The sequence below is a fragment of the Capricornis sumatraensis genome, chromosome 23 (assembly GCF_032405125.1).
Source record: "Capricornis sumatraensis isolate serow.1 chromosome 23, serow.2, whole genome shotgun sequence".
Lineage (NCBI taxonomy): Eukaryota > Metazoa > Chordata > Mammalia > Artiodactyla > Bovidae > Capricornis > Capricornis sumatraensis.
Window position 1 is genome coordinate 10,323,485 of NC_091091.1, and position 24,925 is coordinate 10,348,409.

The 24,925-nt window shown below is 38.7% G+C and overlaps 2 protein-coding genes across 2 annotated transcripts in view; one reads left to right on the plus strand and one right to left on the minus strand.

The window, feature by feature from the left end:
- Positions 1 to 3,130: 3,130 nt before the first annotated feature.
- Positions 3,131 to 4,228, minus strand: KLLN (killin, p53 regulated DNA replication inhibitor). The gene is made up of 2 exons (XM_068961780.1): positions 4,148 to 4,228; positions 3,131 to 3,670 (listed from the first exon to the last, which is right to left on the minus strand). The coding sequence occupies exons 1-2, from the start codon at positions 4,226 to 4,228 to the stop codon at positions 3,131 to 3,133; spliced, it is 621 nt and encodes a 206-aa protein (XP_068817881.1).
- A 1,351-nt stretch (positions 4,229 to 5,579) lies between these two features.
- Positions 5,580 to 24,925, plus strand: part of PTEN (phosphatase and tensin homolog) — a 98,964-nt gene continuing 79,618 nt past the window's right edge. The window contains exon 1 of the mRNA XM_068961215.1: positions 5,580 to 5,781. Within this exon, the coding sequence (XP_068817316.1) occupies positions 5,703 to 5,781 (79 nt within the window). The 5' untranslated portion in view covers positions 5,580 to 5,702. The remainder of the gene's footprint in view (positions 5,782 to 24,925) is intronic.

The window sequence follows — 24,925 nt, forward strand, 5'->3', positions numbered from 1 at the left end:
GTCAGATAAAGAGACTAGAACAGTCAAAGCTGTCTTGTGATGTTACGTCTTTCCCTTCAATCACTCTCTAGTCCAAATCACAATTTCCAAATGTTACTTGTTCACAGTGAGTGCCTAGTCTCCCCTATAGTTCTCCAAGAAGCACCCAGCCCAACCCTTATTTCTCTGAGAGTGATAATTTCATACAGCACCTCTCTCTACTGAGATGTGAAAGAGACACAAGTGCCATCTGAAATAGTTCCAGAAGACTGGGGCATGAAGAACTTGTAGAGAGAGTGGAGAATTTTCTTTTAGGATGTGGTTGCTTGTATGATTCATACTGATACCTTCTGGAGAAATGTGGTAAGCAAAATATCTTTTTTAAAACAATAGGAATATTTGTAATTAGGATAAATGAAATAAGGGAAAAGTCTTCAGACCGTTGGAAGAATGGGATGGTTTAAATGAAAATCTATAATTATTGTATATGTTTTAGTCTTGTATTAGTTAGAAAACAGAGAAGGCGATGGCATCCCACTCCAGTACTCTTGCCTGGAAAAATCCCATGGATGGAGGAGCCTGGTAGGCTGCGGTCCATGGAGTCGCTAAGAGTCGGACACGACTGAGTGACTTCACTTTCAGTTTTCACTTTTATGCATTGGAGAAGGAAATGGTAACCCACTCCAGTGTTCTTGCCTGGAGAATCCCAGGGATGGGGGAGCCTGGTGGGCTGCCATCTCTGGGGTAGCACAGAGTTGGACACGACTGAAGTGACTTAGCAGCAGCAGCAGCAGCAGCAGTTAGAAAACAGTGGTTAAGCAGATAAAAATAGAGAAGATTGCTTAAAAATTAAAGCCATTGATTTAGATCTCTATTTGAAAGGTCAGTGTGTGGGAGATGAGAAAGGCACTATAGCAATCAGTGTTCTACAAGAGACATTTTAGCAGTAGGACCTACAAAGAGCACATCAACTATTTATATCATCCCCATCAAGTTGCTGGTCATTTCACTTATCAAAGAAAATAAGAAAGGAACTTTCTTTAGATATTCTCTGGATGCAGTAACAATACAGTTTTGGAATCAGCTGTTAGAAACTATAATTAAAGCTAGTTTATCATGTTCACTAATTATTCTATATGGTTACTTTCCCTGAAGCTTTATAGAATTCTCCTTTTGTTACAAGCTTCTATTTCTCCCAGGGCAATCTGAATCCAATCAGGTAGAACTGAAGTGTTTAGAAACCAATGTATTGTAATACCTGTACAGCCAAAGAGATACTTGGCAGTTGAACTTGAAATTAAAAAAAAAAAAAAAAACACTTTCTGTATATTAGATAGGGTCACCTATTTAGAGGTTTCAGCTCCACCACCTGGGTAAGGAGATCTCTGGGGAATAGCAGGACAGAGTGAAGAAAAACAAACAAACAAAACAGGATTTCCTCCAGGAACACACTTAACACTGGGAAAGGTAAGAAATTTTTACTCAGCAGCTTCTAATAACCACCTGATATTGCCATCAGGTTGGTCAAATATCTGCCAACGTTGGTGGTCCTTAAACTCACCATGAAGATGAGTAGAGGGACCTGATGTTTAGAGTAGCAGCAAAACTCATTTTCCAGTTTCTTCCTTCAGCAGATAGAAGTGCTTGTGGGCCAGTCTCATATTCCAGCACATTAGTGCTGGTGATGTACACCCTCTCTGCTCCGGAATAGCTCTGTGCCACAGCAAGGAAAAGGATTCTTTCCTCATACCTAACACCCAACAGGGCAGGACTGAATCCACTTTCTTCCCAGGGAGTGGATTTCAGGACTTCTCAGATGCTGTGAGGCTCATCTTCACATAGGGAGTGGGTAAGGAAGAGCAGTGCTAATAACTGGAACTCTGGAGACAAGATCAGAAACTGGAAAAATAAACATGGGACACTGTACCCCTCTGTAATCACTTGCCTTCATTTAACTTTATCTTCATTTTCCCTTTCCTCACCAAGCAGTAGTTGATAATCAATTGAATGCCACTCTCAGGATCTTGCCATGCAATCTAGTGGAACATCTAAAAACCACGGACTTCTTGTTTTTATTTATAAAATAGAGAAATCTCTGGTTTACATTAGGCTGTGTGGACAGGGCTTTCATCTTTGGAAACCAAATGGAGGCCTTTCTCCTGTTCTTCCTAGGTTGCTCTCCATTTCTTTTTTCACTTGTGGCCCCTCCTTCCCCTAAGCTGACCAGGACCATGCACAAAACCAGGCTTCAATAAATATCAACACTGAAGATTCAGCAGGTGGCTATCTGAGGGACAGCGGAGCCTGGTGGGCTGCTGTCTATGGGGTCGCACAGAGTCGGACACGACTGAAGTGACTTAGCAGCAGTAGCAGCAACTCCTGTAGGGCTATCTTAGAAGGATGTTGCATATAAATTCAAAGTTTCATGAAGCCTCAGAGATCTCTTAAGAGCAGTGTAAATATCCCTGGTTTAATTAGTAGTGCTGGAGTTAGGTAATGGTCTGTGGCGTCTAAGCAAGCTCTCTTGAGGTTTCTAGTCTTCAGGGGCTGCCTGCAACTATGATGTGCTCATGTATCACTTTCTTTGTCATACACTGAGTAAATTCTCTTTAGACCTTCCCTAGCCACATATTCACAATTACTGCAATGCACATGCAAACTGATCCCATTCTCAAGATCTAAAAAAACGACCAGTGCCTCAACCTGGGTATCAGCTTAAATTCTTTTGGACTCAAATTCTCATTGAGTTTTACTTCCCAGGGGAAAGAAAGAATTCCTAGGTTGGTATTGATGCCCTCTTTCTCTCCAAGCAGACGGTGGACAACTCACTTTACAGGCCGATCAATGTTGGGGTAAATGCACTCTAGTTCTCAGCGTTTCTGAACCAGCTCTTTCGCGGTTTAGGTCAACCAATCCAAACTGTAAGCAGACTTGACAAGGTTGTTCTGGGCTGAAGGCCATGGACTAGGTTCTCCGACCAGATAAGTCACTTGGCTGAGTCTACAGTAGGTGGGGCGCGCTCATCAGCCCGAAAGTATTGACTGAAAGTTTGTCGCAACGTCGTTGAATTCACGCAGCGGGCTGCTGCAGGAGATACCCTTTTGCCCCGCGAGTACAGCACCAGAAAAGTTACGCCCTAAGGGGCAGGGCGCTAGCGAGAAAGATGCGACAGACCCCTGAAATCTAGTCCCTTCTCCCACGGTTGGGAAGGCAGAGCCAGTGATTCCAGAGCTCGGAGTCTCAGGTTTCGGTCCTCTAGCTTGCTCTGTGGGTAGCGGGCAAAGGGTGCGACCAGCTTGGGAACCCTCGCTCCGAGATCTGTAAGAATCAGCGGCAGCAGCCAAGGTGAGGGAAGGCGGGGGCACGTGCTTGGATGTGGGTGCTTGTGTAACCAGCTCCTCCGGCGCCAGCCCCGACAGCGCTCCAGTAGGAGGCTCGTCTGAACCTGTTCTTCCACCGAGACCCGGGAGGCTTTGGGGTCCCGCTGCCGGTGCAAGGCGGGAGCACTCTGGGCAAAGGAAGCGAAGCATTTGCCTCTACAGCTATCATATGGGAGTGGGAATTTGGAAAGTTCCCCAACTAGAAGTACACGTGACCTCCTCCTGAAAGTAGTTCCGACTGTGGCCCGCGTATCCCTCCACCTCCTTTTGAACCCTCCTCGGCTCCGCCCACTCACAGGGGCTGCAGCTTCCTACAATCACGTACTTCGCCCTCCCGCGCTGCAACAGGGGTCTGCGGCGCGCACTCCCCAGCTAGGGGGAGCGCAGAACCTGGCTCCGGGGCGATTCACCCAGCGAGGTTTTCACAGCGGTCCAAAAGGGGCGGGTCGAGGAGCCTCTAAGGATCGAGCTTGAATTGGAGTGGTGAACTCAGCTGGAAACCCCAGGGGAGAGATTCTCGGCTCTCCAGGGGGAATGCAGGGCGCATTCCATCTTCGGGGATCCGCTTTCAGCCCACCTGGACAGTTGCCTTTGGGGATCTAGAAATTCAGGGGCGATGTGCTCACACTCAGCGCGCTCTGCTAGGAGCTTTCATTTTTAGGGCAAATGAATCGAGTAGCCGGGGGAGCGGGAGGTGGGGCGGTGAAAGGGAGCCGGGTGAGGTGATACACACTGGAGACACAATAGGGGGGTTGTTCTTTGTACTAAGACTGACACCTTGAGGACACGGGCGGGGATGGGTGGAGAGGTGGGACTTCTCGGCGGAGGCTCCTGCAGTCAAATCCCCGCAAACGCTTATGATCCGACATCGATACAAAAGCAGAGGAAGGCTGCAGGCCGTGCCGGGGAAGTCTGGGCGTGGGGGGAAGGGTGTCCTCGCTGCACGGGCTGTCCCTGCGTTTCCCTGAACACTGACCAGCGCGGTCACCTGGTCTTTTCCACCTGTGCGCAGGGAGTCTCACCCTCAAGTCAGTGAGACAGATGAATAAACCTGCTTCAACCTTCACCGCTCCCCTTCCCTCCCCCCGCTGCCCGCTCCCGCCTGCCCACCTTCGCAATAGTTTACCCTGCCTCCGGCTGGGCACCGGCCGTGGCTCAGCTCGTTCCCCCCACCCTGCGTTGCTGCAGAAGAAGCCGCGGCAAGTGCAGTTACAGGCGGGCGCCTCGCAACAAGCCCGATCTAGCACTAGGCAGTCATACTGGGCATGCTCAGTGCGCCTGCAGGTTGGGGACCCGGAGCTGCACCTTCTGCCGCCTCCCTACAGTCTCGGCCCTGCCCTTCCCTCCCTTGGCGCGGTCGGGTACGCCTCCCTCCTCCCCTCGGGCTCCCGAGGCGCCCGGACTCCCGGCGCGGCGGCGGCGGAGGGGGCGGGCAGGCCGGCGGGCGGTGATGTGGCGGGACTCTTTGTGCACTGCGGCAGGATACGCGCTCGGGCGCCGGGACGCGGCTGCGCTCAGATCTCTCCTCTCGGAAGCTGCAGCCATGATGGAAGTTTGAGAGTTGAGCCGCTGCGAGGCGAGGCCGGGCTCAGGCGAGGGAGATGAGAGACGGCGGCGGCCGCAGCCCAGAGCCCCTCTCAGCGCCTGTGAGCAGCCGCGGGGGCAGCGCCCTCGGGGAGCCGGCCGGCCGGCGGCGGCGGCAGCGGCGGCGTTTCTCGCCCCCTCTTCGTCTTTTCTAACCGTGCAGCCTCTTTCTCGGCTTCTCCTGAAAGGGAAGGTGGAAGCCGTGGGCTCGGGCGGGAGCCGGCTGAGGCGCGGCGGCGGCACCTCCCGCTCCTGGAGCGGGGGGGAGAAGCGGCGGCGGCGGCGGCCGCAGCTCCGGGGAGGGGGTCGGAGTCGCCTGTCACCATTTCCAGGGCTGGGAACGCCGGAGAGTTGGTCTCTCCCCTTCTACTGCCTCCAACACGGCGGCGGCGGCGGCGGCACATCCAGGGACCCGGGCCGGTTTTAAACCTCCCCTCCGCCGCCGCCGCACCCCCCCTGGCCCGGGCTCCGGAGGCCGCCGGAGGAGGCAGCCGTTCCGAGGATTATTCTTCTCCCCATTCCGCTGCCGCCGCTGCCAGACCCCTGGCTGCTGAGGAGAAGCAGGCCCAGTCGCTGCAACCATCCAGCAGCCGCCGCAGCAGCCATTACCCGGCTGCGGTCCAGAGCCAAGCGGCAGCAGAGCGAGGGGCATCAGCCACCGCCAAGTCCAGAGCCATTTCCATCCTGCAGAAGAAGCCCCGCCACCAGCAGCTTCTGCCATCTCTCTCCTCCTTTTTCTTCAGCCACAGGCTCCCAGACATGACAGCCATCATCAAAGAGATCGTTAGCAGAAACAAAAGGAGATATCAAGAGGATGGATTCGACTTAGACTTGACCTGTATCCATTTCTGTGGCTGCTGCTCCTCTTTGCCTTTCTGTCACTCTCTCTGATAACGTGGGAATAGACGGATGCGAAAAAATGTCCATAGTGTGGGTGACATTTAACCCCGGTCGGATTTCTAGATGTATATTTTGTGTCTCTTTTGAATGCATTCAGCCTAGGGTGTGTTCGGCTAGACGGAACTCCTGCCTGGTTGCAAGTGTCAAGGCACGGATGGGTCTCTTTCTAAGGGCTATTGTCCGCAGAATCCAGTACACTGTTAGTGGATTAGTGAGCTCGGTAATCCGGTCTACTAAATGAACAGAGAAGTAGGTGCTTTGAGCTTGAGCATATTTCGATTAAATCTTGGCTTTAGGCCCTAGATCAAGGGTATAGATCAGATTAAAAGGAAAATTAGTGTTGCACGTACGGCTTATTGCATCAGAATCATGCAGTGATTGTTTTTAGTTTCCTGGGTTGCATTGATAGATTCTTTTAAAATGTGAGTTGTGAACTGATTTGCATAACTTTAGAGAGAATCATTTTAGCATATATGGTGCTCATTTGAAGGCAAAAGTAGGTTTATGTGTTAAAACTAAGTTAATTACAACTTTGAACCGCGTTCAGAAGTTTTGCAGTTTGAAATCAATAGTCTGATACTTCTCAAAGACGCTCTTACTAGATTTTGTTAAATTTGCTTTTTTTTTTTTTTTGGTCTCTTTAAGATGATGGAGAATAGGACATGAAATGTACAGTTCAGTAGCATTGTAGATTCAGTGCTCTTCTGACACGTAATAGAATGGAGATTGAGTGGTTTTTGATCTCAGATGATAATGTTATGTAGGTTCAAGGGTATTGTGTGTAGCAAATGGTGATTGCAGAGATTAAACTTCAGTTTCACTTAAAATTTAAGTATTGATTGTGATACTTGAATTGATGCTCACCTTTATTTAGGTTTCAGGTCCTATGTCACCTTTGGGTATCCGTTAATTTTACTCTGACTTGTGTAGAACATCAAATATAATTTACCAGCTGATAACCAGAAATGCTGGCAAGAGTGGATTTACTCCATCTTTGGATTGTAGGTGTGTTCGCTTTTTTCATATGGTGTATTAAATTTACTGAGTGAGCTTGTTGAATAAGACAGAAACCCAAGAATTTCATTGGGGTACAGTTGGCTGTCTGAAAGTTAGGCTTTTGTATTTCAAAAGATAGTGGTTATTGAAAGGCATGAATCTTCGCAGTTTCAGGTATAATGAACAAATTTTGATCAAGGATAGGAGGTAGAGCCCTCCTTTTTGGCAGAATGGGAAATATGTTAGGAATTGAGAGTCACTGGTAGGCCAGTGTATAAGGCATGAAAAATAGGATTAAGTTATTGGTCTGAGGTGACTGAAGCATTTTATTAAGGTTTCTATTAAGACAAAAAAATTTGGTGATACGAAATGTAGCAGTGGACAATACTTAGTTAAAACTAAGCAGTTGTGTAGGTGTTAATAGAGTATACTCAAAAAAAATGGTTTCTTAGCAAATATCACTAAACATTTTGCCTAATAGTAGAGTGACACTGAAGTGTCTGTATCTCTAGCTAAAAACGATGGGGAAGATATTTTTGAAGAAAAATGTTACATACATGAAGAGGTTTTATTTCTTTGGATTATATATCTGCACATACATATATACATACATAGTATTTGCAGCTGATTTTGCCCAAGTTTCTGATATGAAGTGAAGGTAAAAGTTACTGAAGAAGTAGCTTTACCACACACATAACTTAAGTTTTCTGTTAAGTTTAAAAATAGTATTTTAAAAGAATATTTGGACATTTTGGAGTTGCATTAATTGAAAAAGTACTAAAGCTGAGCTTGACCTGTTTGCCCAGAAGATAATCATGAAAAATACTTAAACTTGGTTCTTCTCATTTGTAACCTATTTCAGAAGTAGTCTGTTGGTGTGACTTGACAGTCATCTAGATGTATAGGAACAAATTAATTAAATGTTTAACTTTTTAAAGTAAACCCCCATTCAAAAAATTTTCTAGAATGCTGTTTGTTTGGCAGATTGCTTTTAGTATTTAGAGTATGTTTATGCTATTTTTGCATAAAAATGGTATTTTTGCTATTTTTGATTTAAAATTATCAGTTATAAGACTATCATTATTCTACCAGGTTTTTATATGTGAGCAGTGCAGCGATTAGGCATTTCTCCTTTGATTTCAGGGTGCGTGCCTCTGTGTGTGAAATTTATGTGACTTACAAGTTTCTCTAAAACTGTCCTTTTAGTTATGGTATGCATAGAAAGCATTATCATATATTGCATCAAATGACTAATAACACTTAATTTCTAGAGTTGTGGTTTTATTGAGCCAAATGTTGATATGAAAAAAAAAATCATGTTAGGAAAGTCAGTAAAGGGTTTGCCTTTTTGATAGTTGCACTTCCAATAATTTTGATACACTAAGGCACTGGTTTGCTTGGTTTCACTTCAGTGTTTTGTGTTTATTGTGGTGGGGGAAAAATTAAAATGGCCATTGAAGGCTTTTTCTCTGACAAGTTGTAGTATCTATTTCAACAGTTAGCCTTCTCAAAGTTCAGTTCTTTAATGAAAGTAGTGATTGGAGTATTTTTATGAAAGTCAGTAATGAAGTGACTTCCTTAAAGGAAAATTGAGAACTATGGTTGGTTTTTTTTTTTTCTGCAAAATTGAATTATTCTAAAAATAATTTGTTGGTGGGGGTTTATCCTTAATATTAGTCTGAAAAATAGTACTGAACATGAGACTATAAAAAATTCATTGTTTTTAGATTTCATGGACACTTTAGGCTTCTATTGAATTTTAATTGTTTGATAAGTTTGCATCTTTTCAAATAATTAATGTTCATAGGGAAAACTTTAATTCATAGAGAGTATAGTGACTGTTGAAGTTAGCTGTTATCTTTTAAGATTAGTGATTACTGAAATGACTGTATAGTGAAGATTTTTTTAAAAAAAGATTCTACTCAAAAGTTTTTATTTTACACTTTTTATATCAGGTAAGTTGTATCTCTTTCCTGTACAAAATGACTGGGCCACCTAATTGTTACAGGATAATCTACAAACTTCATTTTCATAAAGCGTACTAAAGAATAAAGCACATCTGAGAAATTTACGGTTTATGTAATTCTTAATATAAGGAAAAAGGAATTTATTGCTGTTCATTGTAAAAGTTTTCACTATAGTAGTCATCAGTGCAGATTTAACATTGTTTATGATACGCTAAAGAAATAGTAAATATAAAATATGGTGAGACATAACCACGTTAATTTAAAATATAGTTTTAGAGAGATAGTAAAGAAAGATGCATTTGTATATATTACCTTTTAGAATTTTAACAACATTGAAGGTAGCTGGTGATATTTTAATTCTTGTGTGGTATAGTGTAGTATCTCCTTTTTTCCATAAACCACGAAAAAAACAATACAGACCTCTTAAAGTCACAAGATACTTTTTGGAAGTCTGATTTTCAGATGTCCTCACTTTGAGATTTGCCCCATTTGCTATTTGTTCATGTGGTGATAGCTTAATACTTTTTAATTTTTAAGCCCACTTAAGTAATCACTTCAGTGACTTTTAATGTAAGAGTATTTATTATGGGAAAATCGGTTCACAAAATTTCTACATTAAATCACTCTCAGACATTCTATTTTTAAATTTTTACCTCAACCTTTCTAGTAAGACAGCAGCATAGGAAATGTTTTTATATTAATATTGTATGTGAAATTGGAGTTTGTAAAAAGAAATTTAGAAGTTTGCACGTTTATGACAGTTTTTCACTTAACTTGAAATGTTAGGCCTTGGCTGTACTATTAAGAGGTTAGCTTTCAGAAAAATGTTGTTAATGATAATGAAGGAAATGTATTTGGTATACTTTTTTTCCTGTAGACACTCTTTGTTCCGAAGTTCTATTTGTATTTCATAGAACTGTCACTCTTTTCTCCTCTCTTTTTCTGTTAGATAAACATGATTTTAAGTAAAGTCAATATTCTTATGTGGTCTGATTTCTGTTAGGATTTATTCTAAGGATAGTGGCTTAAGATGTATCAGACTGTGAGATTGGGGTCAGAAATTATTTCAGTAAATATTCAGTTTTACTTAAAATACTTAGGAAAGGTGAAATTAGTATATTGGATTTGACTGTTCACCTACTATTCCCTACTTTTTGGAATTTTTTCATTGGCTACAGAAAAGCTATTAGCAGTTTGGTACTTTTAAAATAATTTGCATTGGAATTAAAAAGACTGTTGGAAAAATACTGATTTAAGAAGAATAAACATAACTTAGGGGTGAATTAATTTTGTATGGAAAGTTTCAATTTAGTTCAGTATGGTTAAGGCAGATTCACTTCATTTGCACCAGTTTGCATTCAGAGATGAGTGGACATCTTCAGGGTATTAGGTGTGTGCTTATTGGTCCTTTTGGCAGATTTGGATACTATGGCAATACCTTCCAGCAGAAAAATTGTTCTTAACCTGTATGTAGTGTGGGAAAAGGAATATGATATTTGTATATCATATTTTAAGTTGTTACACAGTTATTATAGTAGTCATCACTTCAGCTATGGACAGTGAATCTAACTTAAAAGCGTTTGAATACTTTTATGTATGTGAATACAAAGTTAGGCAATCATAGTAATATTTCTAAAAGTTGAATTTCTCATTAAAGAAGAGTTCACCTAGTGGGTATGGTTTTATAAGTTTTAAATAAGGTTAAATCTGTTTTAAATTACATTAAAATATTGAGTATGAGTTATTTCCACACATTGTTTGTACATTGTTTCATTTTAGATTTTAAGGTGGCAGTGTAGGCTCTGGAACCAACACTGCCTGTGTTGGAATCCTGACTCTGACACTTAGTAGCTGAATGACTTTGTGTAGGTTGCTTAACTTTTCTCAATCTGTATTATTTGTGAAATTGGGATAATGGTACCCACCCATATAATGTTTATTTTGAAGAATAAATGAGATAAGTAATGGCATAGAACTTGCCACCTTGTAAATATTTAAATGGGCACTGCTGCTGTTAAAAATTATAATTCCAGGTTACCCGTGTATGAGAAATTATTTGTCTTTTCATGTATGGGAAGAGCAGTGATTTTAACTGAATTTCCTCAGTTTTGGATATGTTGCCATATAAATTGGTTTATGCTATGAGTATTTTTTAAAATAGGAGTATTCCTTTAGGAGCTCTGAGTATAAAATGTCTGATTTTGCTGTTTCATCACAAGTAGTTTGACCCTCTGCTCCCTCATACTATGGAAGCATTAATCATACTAATCAAAGACTATTTACTTTAAATACTAAGGTATGATGAAAACTTCCTCTATATGAAGTAGAAAAATAAAATTTCATTATAACATTAAAAATTTGTTAAAATATTAAATTTTCTTTAGAGTTAAAGACAGGTCAACTAAAATATCATATTTTATTCACAGAATAATCTCTGTCTCAAAACATTTATTATGTGATACAACAGTTACATAAACTATCAGTGAAGGCACTGTAGCATTTCTTTTTAAGTTCAGATTTTTGGAGTCATGCAGCTTTGAACGCCAAGTTACATTTATTACATTATTATTTGCACTTAAAATAATCTGGCAGTGCATTAATATGGGAGTTATATTTAGGTTAAACCTTTGTATTATTTCCCATTTTCACTTTTGATCCAGTTTTAGGCCCTAGAAATGGGAAGAACTAAAAGATTTTTTTCTTAATTTATTCTTACCAGGTGTGGGGAAAATGGAATAAGCTTGAGACCTGCCTATTAGAGGCCGTTCATTTCTTGTGTATAGGGATCAGTCTTTTTTTTTTTCTTTCCCTGTTCGGGACTCCTTGCTGTGTCACAGTGCCCTCAGTACCGAAGCACTTGATTACCAGGGAGGTTTTTGTTTTTTCCTTATTTGTTTTGTATTACAAAATGAATTGTGCTGTCTAATTATGTATGCAACTCTCTGATTACATGGTTTCTACATGTTTTGTTATATGTTAGGTAAACTAGCTGTATTTTTGGTCCAGGTCTAGGTTGCAGAATTGAACTGTGCATTTTGACAACTTCTAGGAAAACTTAATTGTCTACAATTCCCTGACTTCTCTGTTCTGTGTTACATGCACCTAAATTTTGTGTTATATCACTACCCCAAACATACAGTTGATTTAGTGTTATTAAAGCCCTTCAGAATAGCTTTCAGTTTTATTTCTTTTGCTTTTTGTAGGTTTTTAGGCTGAGTAGAATAAGGTTCTCACTTCTTTAGTATTAATTACTAATTAATTGACTAAATTATTAAATCATTAATAATTTAATAACCAAATAAACTAAATATTAACTAGTGTTAATTGCATTCTGCTAATTTTATATATTTAGTATTTTGATCTTTTAAGGAAGATGTAATTATTTAAGGTGTTATAAATTGGTTGTGATTTGAAGCAGGTAGTCCTTACATCAGATATATATGGTTTTATTCCTAAATTTAAAAAAAAATCTTGGCTGTTCTGGGTCTTTGTTGCAGTGATTGGGCTTTCTCTGGTTGTGGCCCACAGGCTTCCTTGTGGAGCCCAGGCTCTAAAGCACATGGGCTTAGGAATTGTGGTGCATGGGTTCTCTAGTTGTGCACACAGGCTCTCGTGTGGCACGCAGGCTTAGTTGCCCTGCGGCACGTATGACCTTAATTTCTTGGCCAGAAATTGAGCCTTTGTCTCCTGCGTTGGAAGATGAGTTCTTAAGTATTGGACCACCAGGGAAGTCCCGAATCAGATATATTCTTAAAGTGATTTATAAGTACAGCATATATGTTGAATTGCAAACAAGTCCCTGTTTTAAATATATAGTTTTTTTTTTCTTTTCATTTAAAATTCTTTTGCTGTCATGAATTTAGTGAGACACTTCTGTTTCAGTATTCTATTTATTTGGAACTTACTGGAGATTAAATAAATAGAATGGAAATCTTTATTCTACGTTTAAAATGAAGTTTGGGGAATGTTACCACGCTTGGTATTTTTTAGGTGTTATTTTTAAAATATGTATTTATCAGTGACTTTGAATCTATCAGAGTTAAAGTGAAATGTGTAGACTTTTTTTCTTTTATTATGTGAAAATAATACTTTGTCAGGCTTAGCTTTGTTGTAAAATTTATTTAACATTTTCACTTTTTCATTTATGAAATATGAAAGATGAAGAAATGAGGACTTAAGCCAGAAGGGATGTTTTTTGAAAAATGAAATAGAATTAGCTAGCATATACCCTGTGTCTTATATTTGTTTTAGCATTTTTCATTAATAAAGCCTTTAATAATTGTTAATACATTTGATTTTGCAAGAAAAAAGGAGCAGCCTAAAATATGGTACAAGCATTACTTTCCTCATTTTTTAATACAGGAATTGTAGCTCCAAAAAAAAAAAAAAAAATCAGTAACTTGTTAAAGGCTACCAGAAGATTGAGTCCAAAGAGGGTGCTGGGTTTTTAGGCACCTGGTGATGCAGTATTTTTCCCGTTACGTACATCAGTGGTTCTCAGACTTTAGATGGGCATGTAAAAGACTTGCAAGACTTAAGTCATGGATTACTTGCCCCACCTCCAGAGTTTCAGATTCATTAACATCTGAGTTGGAGCCTGGGAATTTATATTTCATTAAGTTCCCAGACGGTACTGATGATGGTAGTCTGGGGATCACACTTTGTGAACCACTGTATTACATTATCTCCTGTCAGTTCAGTTCAGTTCAGTTGCTCAGTCGTGTCCGACTCTGCGACCCCATGGACTGCAGCTCGCCAGGCCTCCCTGTGCTCCTGGAGTTTACTCAGACTCATGTGCATTGAGTCGGTGATGCCATCCAATCATCTCATCCTCTGTTGTCCCCTTCTCCTCCCGCCTTCAGTCTTCCCCAGCATCAGGGGAATCTCCTGTCAAGCAAATCCTTAATATGTTACCTCCTTTAGTTTAATAGAATTTACACATACATATAATTTTATTTGTAAATACGAAATAGCTCAGATGGCAATTGTTACTCTAATTTTTGCAGATGAAGACAATGAGTTTTACAAAAGTATAGTGGAATGGAAGGTGTATAGATTTGGAAATTAGCTAGATTTAAAGTCTAGCTTAAGTCTTTGCTTGGCTATTTGTCAGTTATGTAATAAAAGACAAAATACTTAACCTTGGTGAACCTTGGTTTTCATATCTCTAACGTGGTAAAAACCCTTGTGTGTACTTTTTTTAGGTTGGTTGGAAGAATATATTTTCAGAATATTGGTTGCCAGCTGGGGGTGATCCCCCTCTGCCTTGTCTGGGTATTTGGCAATGTCAGAGACATTTTTGGTGATCACAGCTTGGGGAAGAGGGGCAAAGGGCGGAAGCTATTGTCATCTGTCTCGGCGTAGAGGCAAGGAATGCTGCTAAGCATCCTACAATGCACAGAACAGCCTCATCCACAACAAATAATTGTCTAGCTCAAATTGCTAACATTGCTGAGGTTGAGAAACTCTGATTTAGAGGTTTAAGTGTTTGGTATATAATAAGTATGATATTTTATAGAAGTCAGTACCTTTGCCCTTAGGTTGTGGTATTTAAGAAGGTCAAATTGCTAATAAATGATAGAGCTAGGCTTTTAACATCCGTATTTTTTGACTGCTGCTAGGCTAGTATTCTTTATAAGAAATTTTTCCACAAAAGTTCCCTGGTAACAAAAAAAGGTTTATTTGAAGAAGGCTCATGTGTTACTTGGCTGATTGTGAAAGTGTTGCTTTGAACTTCTGTCAGAAAAGGCTAAAGATATTTTCAAGTTAAGTATATTGCACTATATGAGGTATTCAGAAGGATGTTACATAAAACTTATCTAACAGGATGGATATGCTTTATTAAAGCATTTTTTTTTCATTTTTATATTGCCACTAGTTTTAAAAGTAGTTACGTAATTAGGAGATACTTTACTTACAGGATACTTGTTTTGTGGTGTTCAATGCATTCTTTAATCTTACACTTTTCTAATTCTAAAGCTGCTTTTGTTATAATCAGGTGTGGTTACATATGCTGATGTAAAATGGCAAATCTCTGACAAGTTCTAAAAATGTCTTGTTTCTTTCCAGATGAAGAAAGTAGGGCCAGCTAAGGTTCTCTGATGGATATGTTACATTCTTTCTGAGACCCTAAATTTGCTGTCAGCCCATTGAATAAGTGCTTTACTTATCTACATTTAAAAACTTGCATTAATGTGTGAAGTTTTTAGAAAAAATTGGGACAGAGTTTTAGTTTAGTCCGAAGACGGGAAGATGCCAAGGGAGTAGCTTAGTGGATTCTGAGTTTTGTTTTGTTTTTAGGATAAACATAATTACAAAAGTGTTCTAGGAATAGATTGTTTGCTATGATTAATTTTTTCTGTTCGCTTGATATTACAATTTGCTTTGCTTGTCAACTTTGCACAGGCAGATGTCAAGGCCTATTTTAAAAATCCTTATGAAATTTAAGTTTTGACTCTTTTGATTCTTTATGAAATTATAGGAGCTAGTCAGAGATACTGATAAATATTTTAAAACCAGGGCTGCTAATCATGTGATAACTTCACATTTAAGAAAAATAAATAGCACTTGTTGCTGTAATTTAATTGAATAAATATGGTGTTTATTTCAGTATATGAATAAAAAACTCCGTTTTCTTAAGAAAATTTTATAAAAACTACTTAAAGAATTTTACTTCTCTGGAACTTCATGTTTCCATGTTAGCTTTTAGTTTTTGTTGATATCAATGTATTTTAAAATATTCATCATAGTGAGCTTAAAGGTGTGTGTGTTTGAACTTAAAGGTGTGTGTGTGTTTGAGCTGCAAGGTGTGTGTGTATGTTTGAACTTGAAGGTGTGTGTGTGTTTTAACAATTTCCAAAGCACCTCATAATTTCGTTAATTATTTTAAATGGCAGAATCACCAGAAATATTTGTTTCTCTGTAGTTACACATTAAACATTTTTCTAATATTTGGCAAAATTTTTTTCCTGTTCTTTTCTGATTTTCCTTACTGTGAATTTAAGATAACCTAAATATTCGAAAAGGCTGTCATTATTTTGATTCACAAGATTATAACCTGTTACACAAAAGTAGCTGAAGTTTAATGTCTAGCAGCTTTTTTTCCTTACTGTCTGATAGGTATTGCATATTTAAAATTTAAGCATATTTTAGTAATATTGAAGTGAGGCAAAATAGAATTTAGCTACTTTTGATCTGTCAAATTTTCTTTTGCTGTGGTAGGAGTATTCTGTTTTGTTGAGAGTGGATACAGAAGTCATTTGATTAAACTATCGCATCATTTTGTGTTAAAGTTATTATAACCCTGTTGCTTTCCTCTCTTTAATTAGAAAGGGTTTTACTTGTCGAGATGTTTCTGTTCCCTAGAGTGGCAGTCCCCAACCTTTTTGGCACCAGGGACTGATTCCATGGAAGATAATTTTTGTATTTGCCAGAATAGGGGAGGTGGTTTTGGGATGATTGAAGCACATTACATTTATTGTGCAGTTTATTTCTGTTATTTATTAACATCAATTCCACCTCAGATCATCAGGCATTGTATCCCTGAGCTTAGGGATCGCTGCCCTAGAGCATATTTTGAATGATAGCAATTTATATTTTCTTGGTTGCCTTGGTCGTAGTAATTGGTGATAGTAATTGATGCAGGTTTGCTGTGTATTTGCATTAATAATCTATTAATTTTTGTGGTAGTCTATATAAAATTTTATTTTTAACTATCAGTTATAAAAACATGGAAATGAGTTTAACCTTATTAGGTAAATGATTATTCTCAGTGAATTTATTAATTCATGTAGTTAGAACAAAAATATTGCAAAGGAAACACTTTTTCTTTTTTCAACAAAATTACTTTTTAGTGTTAACATTTTCCAAATGAGATATAATTGTTTCAATTCCTTTTTGGGGGAGTGTGTATAGTTGCTGAACAGCCTTATGTTTCTGCTCTACAGCAAAGTGAATCAGCTACACATATCCATATATCCCTGCTTCCTTGGACTTCCTTCCTGCTTAGGTCACCATGGCGCACTGAGCAGAATCCTCTGTGCTACGCTACACAGTCAGTTGTCATTAGTTACGGATGTTATACGTAGTAGTGTATATGTGCCGATCCCAGGGCCCCAGTCTATCCCACCTCCACTTCCCCTTTGGTATTCTTAGGTTTGTCCTCTTTCTCTACCTCTGTGTCTCTTTGTGCTTTGCAAATAAGTTCATCTATATCATTTTTCTAAATTCCACATATATGCATTAATGTATAGTATGTGTTTTTCTGACTCACTTCACTCTGTATGACAATCTCTAGGTCCGTTCAGTCAGTCAGTTCGGTCACTCAGTCAGGTCCGACTCTTTGCGACCCCATGAATTGCAGCACGCCAGGCCTCCCGGTCTATCACCATCTCCCGGAGTTCACCCAAACTCACGTCCATCAAGCTGGTGATGCCATCCAGCCATCTCATCCTCTGTCGGTCCCCTTTTCCTCCTGCCCCCAATCCCTCCCAGCATCAGAGTCTTTTCCAATGAGTCAACTCTTCGGATGAGGTGGCCAAAGTACTGGAGTTTCAGCTTTAGCATCATTCCTTCCAAAGAACACCCAGGACTGATCTCCTTTGGAATGGACTGGTTGGATCTCCTTGCAGTCCAAGGGATTCTCAAGAGTCTTCTCCAACACCACAGTTCAAAAGCATCAATTCTTCAGCACTCAGCCTTCTTCACAGTCCAAATCTCACATCCATACATGACCACTGGAAAAACCATAGCCTTGACTAGATGGACCTTTGTTGGCAAAGTAATGTCTCTGCTTTTGAATATACTATCTAGGTTGGTCATAACTTTTCTTCCAAGGAGTAAGCTTCTTAATTTCATGGCTGCAGTCACCATCTGCAGTGATTTTAGGTCCATTCACTTATCTGCAAATGGCATAATTTCATTCCTTTTTATGACTGAGTAATATTCCCTTGTTTATATGCATCCAATAATTGCTTCCAAGTTATTGTGAATAGTGCTGCAGTGAACATTGAGGTACGTGTGTCTTTTTGAATTACTATTTTCTTAGGTTATATGCCCAGTAGTAGGATTGCTGTGTAATATGGTGGTTTTATTTTTAGTTTTTGAAGGAACTTGCATACTGTTCTCCATAGTGGCCATACCAATTTACACTCCCACCAACAGCATAGGAGGATTCCCTTTTCTCCATACCCTCTCCAGCATTTATTGTTTGTAGAATTTTTGATCATGGCTGTTCTGACCAGTGTGAGGTGATACCTCACTGTAGTTTTTATTTGCATTAGCAGTGGTGCAGAGAAGGCAATGGCACCCCACTCCAGCACTCTTGCCTGGAAAATCCCATGGACGGAGGAGCCTGGAAGACTGCAGTCCATGGGGTCACTGAGGGTCGGACACGACTGAGCGACTTCACTTTCACTTTTCACTTTCATGCATTGGAGAAGGAGGTGGCAACCCACTCCAGTGTTCTTGCCTGGAGAATCCCAGGGACGAGGGAGCCTGGTGGGCTGCCGTCTGTGGGGTCGCACAGAGTCGGACACGAGTGAAGTGACTTAGCAGCAGCAGTGTTGAGCATCTTTTCGTGTGTTTATTGGCCGTCTGTGTGTCTTCTTTGGAGAAATTCCTGTTTAGGTCTTCTTCCCATTTTTCTGTTGGGTTGTTTATCTTTTTGATACTGAGCTGCATGAGCTGTTTGTGTATTTTGGAGACTAATCCGTTGTCAGTTGCTTTGTTTGCAAATATTTTCTCCCATTCTGAGGACTGTCCTTTCATCTTATTTATGATTTCCTGTGCTCTGCAAAAGCTTTTACGTTTCATTAGGTCCCATTTGTTTATTTTTGTTTTTATTTTCATTACTCTAGGCGTTGGTCAAAAAAGATCTTGCTGTGATTTATGTTAAAGAGTGTTCTGCCTATGTTTTCCCTTAAGAGCTCTGTAGTGTCAGGCTTTACATTTTGATCTTTAATCCATTTTGAGTTTACTTTTGTGTATGGTGTTTGAGAGTGTTCTAATTTCATTGCTTTGCATGTAGCCATCCAGTTTTCCCAGCATCACCTATTGAGACTGTCTTTTCTTGGTTGTATATTCTTGTCATTTTTTGTCATAGATTAATTAACCATAGATGTATGGGTTTATTTCTGGGCTTTCTGTCCTGTTCCATTAATCTATATTTCTGTTTTTGTGCCAGTACCATACTTTCTTGATTTCTGTAGCTTTGTAGTATAGTCTGAAGTTAGGGAGCCTGATTCCCCCAGCTCTGTTCTTCTTTCTCAAGACTGCTTTGTCTGTTCGGAGTCTTTTGTGTTTCCATACAAATTGTAAGATTTTCTGTTCTAGTTCTGTGGAAATGCCATTGGTAATTTGATAGGGATTGCATTGAATATGTAGATTGCTTTGAGTTGTATAGTCGCCTTCACAATATTGATTCTTCCAGTCCAAGAACATGGTGCGTCTCTCCGTGTGTGTGTGTGGTCTTTGATTTCTTTAATCAGTATCTTACAGGTTTCTGTACAGTCTTTTGCCTCCTTAGGATTGGATTTTATGTCTTTTTGTTGCAGTGGTAAATGGGATTGTTTCCTTAATTTCTCTTTCTGATCTTTCATTGTTACTGTATAGGAATGCAAGAGATTTCTCTTTGTTTTGTATTCTGCAACTTTACTAAATTTATTGATTAGCTCTAATAGTTTTCTTATAGAATCTTTAGGATTTTGTAAGTATAGTATCATGTCATCTGTAAACAGTGACAGTATTACTTCTTTTCCAATTTGAATTCCTTTAATTTCTTCTTCTCTGATTGCTGTGGCTTGTACTTCCAAGACTATGTTGAGTAATAGTGATGAGAGTGGGCACCTTTGTCTTGTTCCTGATCTTGAAGGAAATGCTTTCAGTTTTTCACCATTGAAAATAATGATTGCTGTGGGTTTGCCATATGTGACCTTTAATATGTTAAGATAGGTTCCATCAATGCCCACTTTCTAGAGAGCCTTTTTCTTTTTTAATCATAAATGGGTGTTGAATTTTGTCAAAAGTTTTTCTGCATCTATAAGATGACCGTTTTTTTAAAATATATTTTTAAAATATTCTGCTGTGATGGGTCTTCATCGCTGCATATAAGCTTACTCTAGTTGTAGCAAGCAGGGGCTACTCTTCATTGCTGTGTGTGGGCTTCTCATTGCAATGCTGTCTCTGGTTGTGGAGCACAGGCTCTAGGTCTGTAGTCTTCAAAATTGCAGTGCGTGGGCTTAGTAATTGCAGCTCATGGGCTCTAGAGTATGGGCTCAGTAGTTGGGTGCACAAGCTTGGATGCTCCCTGGAACATGGTATTAAACGTGTCCCTTGCATTGCAAGGTGGATTCTTAACCACTGGACTGCCAGCAACTGCCCCATGTGGTTTTTATTATTAAATTTGTTAATGTGGAATGTCACATTGATTGATTTGCATATATTGAAGAATCCTTGCATCCTTGAGATAAATTCCACTTGATCAAGGTATATGATCCTTTTAAAGTGGATCTGAATTCAGTTTGCTAGTTTTGGATTGGCCAAAGTGTTCAGATTTTTCTGTATCGTTTTAGGGAGAAACACAAAGGAACCTTTTGGCCAATCCAGTGTTATGTTGAGGACTTTTGCATCTGTGTTCATCAGTGATGTTGGGCTGTGGTCTTCTTTTTGTTATCTTTGTCTGGTTTTAGTATCAGGGTGATGGTGGCCTCATAGAAAGAGTTCGACAGTGTTTTTCCCTCCGCAGTATTTTGGAAGAGTTTGAGAAGGATAGGTGTTAGCTCTTCTCTAAGTGTTTGATAGAATTTTTTGTGTAGCAATGTGGTCCTGGACTTTGGAAGATCTTTAATCACAGTTTCAATTTCATTACTTCTGATTGGTCTGTTAATATTTTCTGTTTCTTCCTGGGTCTTGGAAAGTTGTGCATTTCTAAGAACTTGTTCATTTCTTCCAGGTTGTTCATTTTATTGGTGTATGGGCTTGAAGTAACCTCTTTCACATCCATTGTATTTCTGCAGTGTCAGTTGTTCTCCTTTTTCATTTCTAGCTTTTTGATTCGAGTCCTCACCCTCTTTTTTTCTTTTCAAATTTTAAAAGTTGTTATTTTATATTGGAATTCAGCTAGTTAACAATATTGTGATAGTCGGCAGCAATATTCAGGTGGCAGCAGAGGGACTCAATACATACATACGTATTCATTTCCCCCCAAACTCCCGTCCCCTCCAGGCTGCCACATAACACTGTGCTATAGAATATGTTCATGTTGATTATCCATTTTGAACATAGCGATGTGTACATGGTGATCTGAAACTCCCTAACTGCTATCCCTTTCCCTTGCTTTCCCACCCCACCTGAGCCATGAGTTTGTTCTCTCTAGTCTGTGAGGCAGATTCTGATTTATAGATAGGTTCATTTGTATCCTTTCTTTGCAGACACTGAATATAAGGGGTGGCATATGCGACTCCTCTCTCTCTGGCTTTCCTCACTGTGAGTTTCTCGGCACGTCCATGTTGCTGCAGGTGGCAGTATTTCATCCTTTTTGATGGCTGAGTAATATTCTGTGGTGTATATGTATCACACTTCCTTTATCCAGTCCTGTGTTGATGGACATCGAGGTTCCTTCCATGTCTCGGCTGCTGTAAGCAGTGCTGCAGTGAACTTTGAGGTGCATGTATCCTTTTCAGTCCTGTTTTTCTCCAGATATGTGACCAGGAATGGGATTGAATAATCATATGCTAACTCTGTTTTTAGTTTTTTAAGGAACCTCCATACTGTTAGTGGTTATTAAGGCTATTTGGATTCCTTTTGGTGCTGAAAAGGTCACACAGATTGTGATTATTGTATAATGTCCAAGAAGTAAGGCTTGCCATCTGTTACACAAATATAGGAAAAAGTTAAGATAATCTAGTGATATAAGTGGCTTTGAGACTTCTCCTTTTGGAATCATCTATTAATTAAAATTTTTAAAAATAAATATCAAATTTTAAGCTTTTGCAAAAATAAAACACTGGTTATGCCAGTGTTGATACTTTTCTACTAAAATTTGAAGATAGTGGTTGGGAACTAAATATTATGTAATGAAAGTCTGACTTATTTTTTTTTTTAAGATTGTTTGGATATGTAAGTGGAAACATAATGTTTTAACTTGAGATACGTTATACAAGATTTTGGTACTGTGATTGTATAAGGTTTTTAAGCTTTAGGTTTCCTAAGAGTTGATTTATAGAATTTCATTATTCTAGAACTCAACCAGGAATTGGATAGAATAACTCTTCCTTAAAAATTTACTTAAATATTTTTCAAGTCTTTGCTTTTTTCTGTAGCTCAGTTCTTGTCTTTATGCTAGTATATGAGTTTCCTGTAAAATCTTGGTGTTACATTTTCAACCACAGCAGTGGTTGTTAATTTCTTATCATCCCTAAGAATTTAGTCGTCGGTTCTTAGCTGTCTTTAAAATTGCATATTGGGCTTAATAGGATCTGATTAATTTGAATCTACTTTATTATGTTGACATTGTTTTTTACTGAGAAGTTTGGTACCATGCCAAGTGTGATTAATATGATCAGATGTAATATTTAGATATGATTTTGAATTTATGTTCTTAAATGTAGCTTTGTATCTGGGGTTTCTAGTTGTGTAAGAAATGTCTTGCCAATTTAAAGTTAATGTCTGATTAAAGCAAATTGTTTTACTAGTATCAGTTTATAGAATTTGTTCATTCTTGAATTGTAGGCCATGAAAGGAATGATGCCCTTTTTGGTAGGGCGGTGGGCGGGTGGTGGATAGGTAGTACATACCTAAATTATAGCTCTTACATGGAATGTGGTGCATATGTAGGTGAGATTTTCTGTCTAAATACTCGAGGTTTAAAAGTCTTCACCTGTTCTGTTTACTTAATAGTATTTAAAGGGTGTGAGGTATTAATAAGAGCTTTCCCCCCTCTTCATTTCTCTCCTTTCATAATAACTGTTGGTATTTTTGTCTTTCTCTGTGTTAAATGTTGTGTTTTTAAAAGTTTATTTACTGGATGAAAAAGTTACTCAGTTTTTTTAATGTTTCAGCTTAATTATTTTCCAAGATTTTTTACTGTGTTCTCCTTTGGATATGAAGATTCCATAACTAATCATGGTCAGTAATTGTGTCTCTTCCCTAGTTGCAGTAATTGGGTTCCTACTAAAATGGAACACTGTCTAGGATTAAGACTGATAACAGTTCAAAGCCATCTATGTAGACTTATTCTTGAGCTGTTAGTATATTCTAAAACTATCTTATTAAATCTTAAGATGAATTTTTGCTAGTATTTTAGCAAATATGTAATTTAAGTTCTTTTGGATAATACACTTATTCAAGCAGTTTTAAATTGGTATGGTTAAAATACCATCAGTGGGAATATGAATCACACAGTATTAGAACAAGGCACTTATCATAAGATCAGTAACATGATTGTTACCAGTAGAGGAACAAATGCCAGTATGTTTGCCTTCATATTTTAAAATCTACCTGAATTTCTAGTTCATAGTGTTCTTACCCAGATTTAAAATACTGCACTGAGGCAACACTATTTTTGCTGGTTGAGGAAAAAAGTAGGTAATTTCTAAATGATTTTCTGACTTAAGCTATAGATTTTATAATATTAAAGCCAAATATAAAATGAAGCAGTAAGTACATACTTGTTTGGAGCTTTTTTTCCTTTAAAATGGATCAAATTAATGACTTTCTTTTAAAGGTAGATTTGATTGTTAGAAGTTAATTTAAAAATTTTGCAGTTTTGGCTGAATTAATAGAAGGAAAATGCACTTGTTGAAGACACATTTGTATTAGAACTGTTTTTTCTTAGCTAGTGTGTGGTAGTTTTGAATGTTAGAAAATTTGTTCATGATTGTATCTAAAAGGTCAATTGAGTTACAACTCTTGCCATCTTTTTTCCTTCCAGAATGCAATTTGCTAATACTGAGTGAGCTGGCACTGAATGCTGCTAGGCTTTTGTTGTCTTACTACTGACAAATCCCTTGTCATCTTCTGTACCTTAACTCTTTGAATGTCTTGTTTTCTGTAAAAGTTAATGACCTTTTATCTTTTTGCATAGCTATACAGTAGCCAAAACTAATGTTTTAGGTAATTACTTCTATTAAATGATAAAAGAATGACTTATCATAGAATATTACAGAAGTAATGCATAAATCTTAACATTGAGTATGAATAGTAGAACATAAAAGACACCCTCTTATGTACTTTAGTGTAATAATGGATTGAAGTAATTTCAATTTTTACAGTCTTAATATGCTTTTATTTGGCTTAGTTCAAGTTTATAATGTTGATAAGTGTCTAATGCATGTTGTTGAACTGATAATCTTTTTGAATGTTATTATTTGTTATTAGTAGTCAATCTTAGATGTTTTTTAGTGGGAGCAGCGCTGTAGGGAGGGGGGTGTGTGTGTGTGTGTATTTTAACAGCAGCAGAGTTCTGAAACAGGAAATCAGTCTTATCGTATTCATCCAGAGACCTAGGAAGAAGGTAATTGTTCGGTGTACTCGTTAAAACCAGTTAGTTGAGCAACTTAAATTTTTAGAGGTTCACAGATGCAGGCTTGAACAGTTGTTGGATATATTATTTCATAATTAACAACTACTCTGGAGAAAAACTGATTCAGTTAGTTGAGGGTACTAATACACTAAACACCTCAGCTCAATGCACTAATAAATAATGCTTTGGATTTTAAGAGTATTGCTCATACTATCAGAGACTTGATAAGATATTTTTCTGTGTTATTAGTTCATGGGGTTGCAAAGACTGGGACACGATTGAGCGACTAAGCATACACATATCAGTGACTTGATAACGTATTTTTCTGTGGTTCTAATTTGCTTAAATTTAAATAGTTAAAAGTTCACAGTGCCTTGATTATTCCTTTAAAAAGATTTTTTTTTAACTCAGTGGAATCTTAATGTGTCTGGCTTGAAATATTTTCAGAATTATTCTTAAATTTGAATGGTTTAATAGAAAAAAGTTACTTCTGTTTTATAGCTGTCAACTGGAATTTATCTTTCCCTGTTAATGTACATATGAACATAATTAGATCTTACGAATCAGTGTTTCCATATTGTTCTGTGATCTCTTTTATA

Bases quoted from the DNA above. Each gene is read 5' to 3' on its own strand.
- KLLN (XM_068961780.1), bottom strand. From the start codon at position 4,228: ATGTCGGATCATAAGCGTTTGCGGGGATTTGACTGCAGGAGCCTCCGC. The intron at 3,671-4,147 runs GTGTCCTCAAGG...ACGTGATTGTAG, and splicing joins CTCTCCACCCATCCCCGCCC to GAAGCTGCAGCCCCTGTGAG.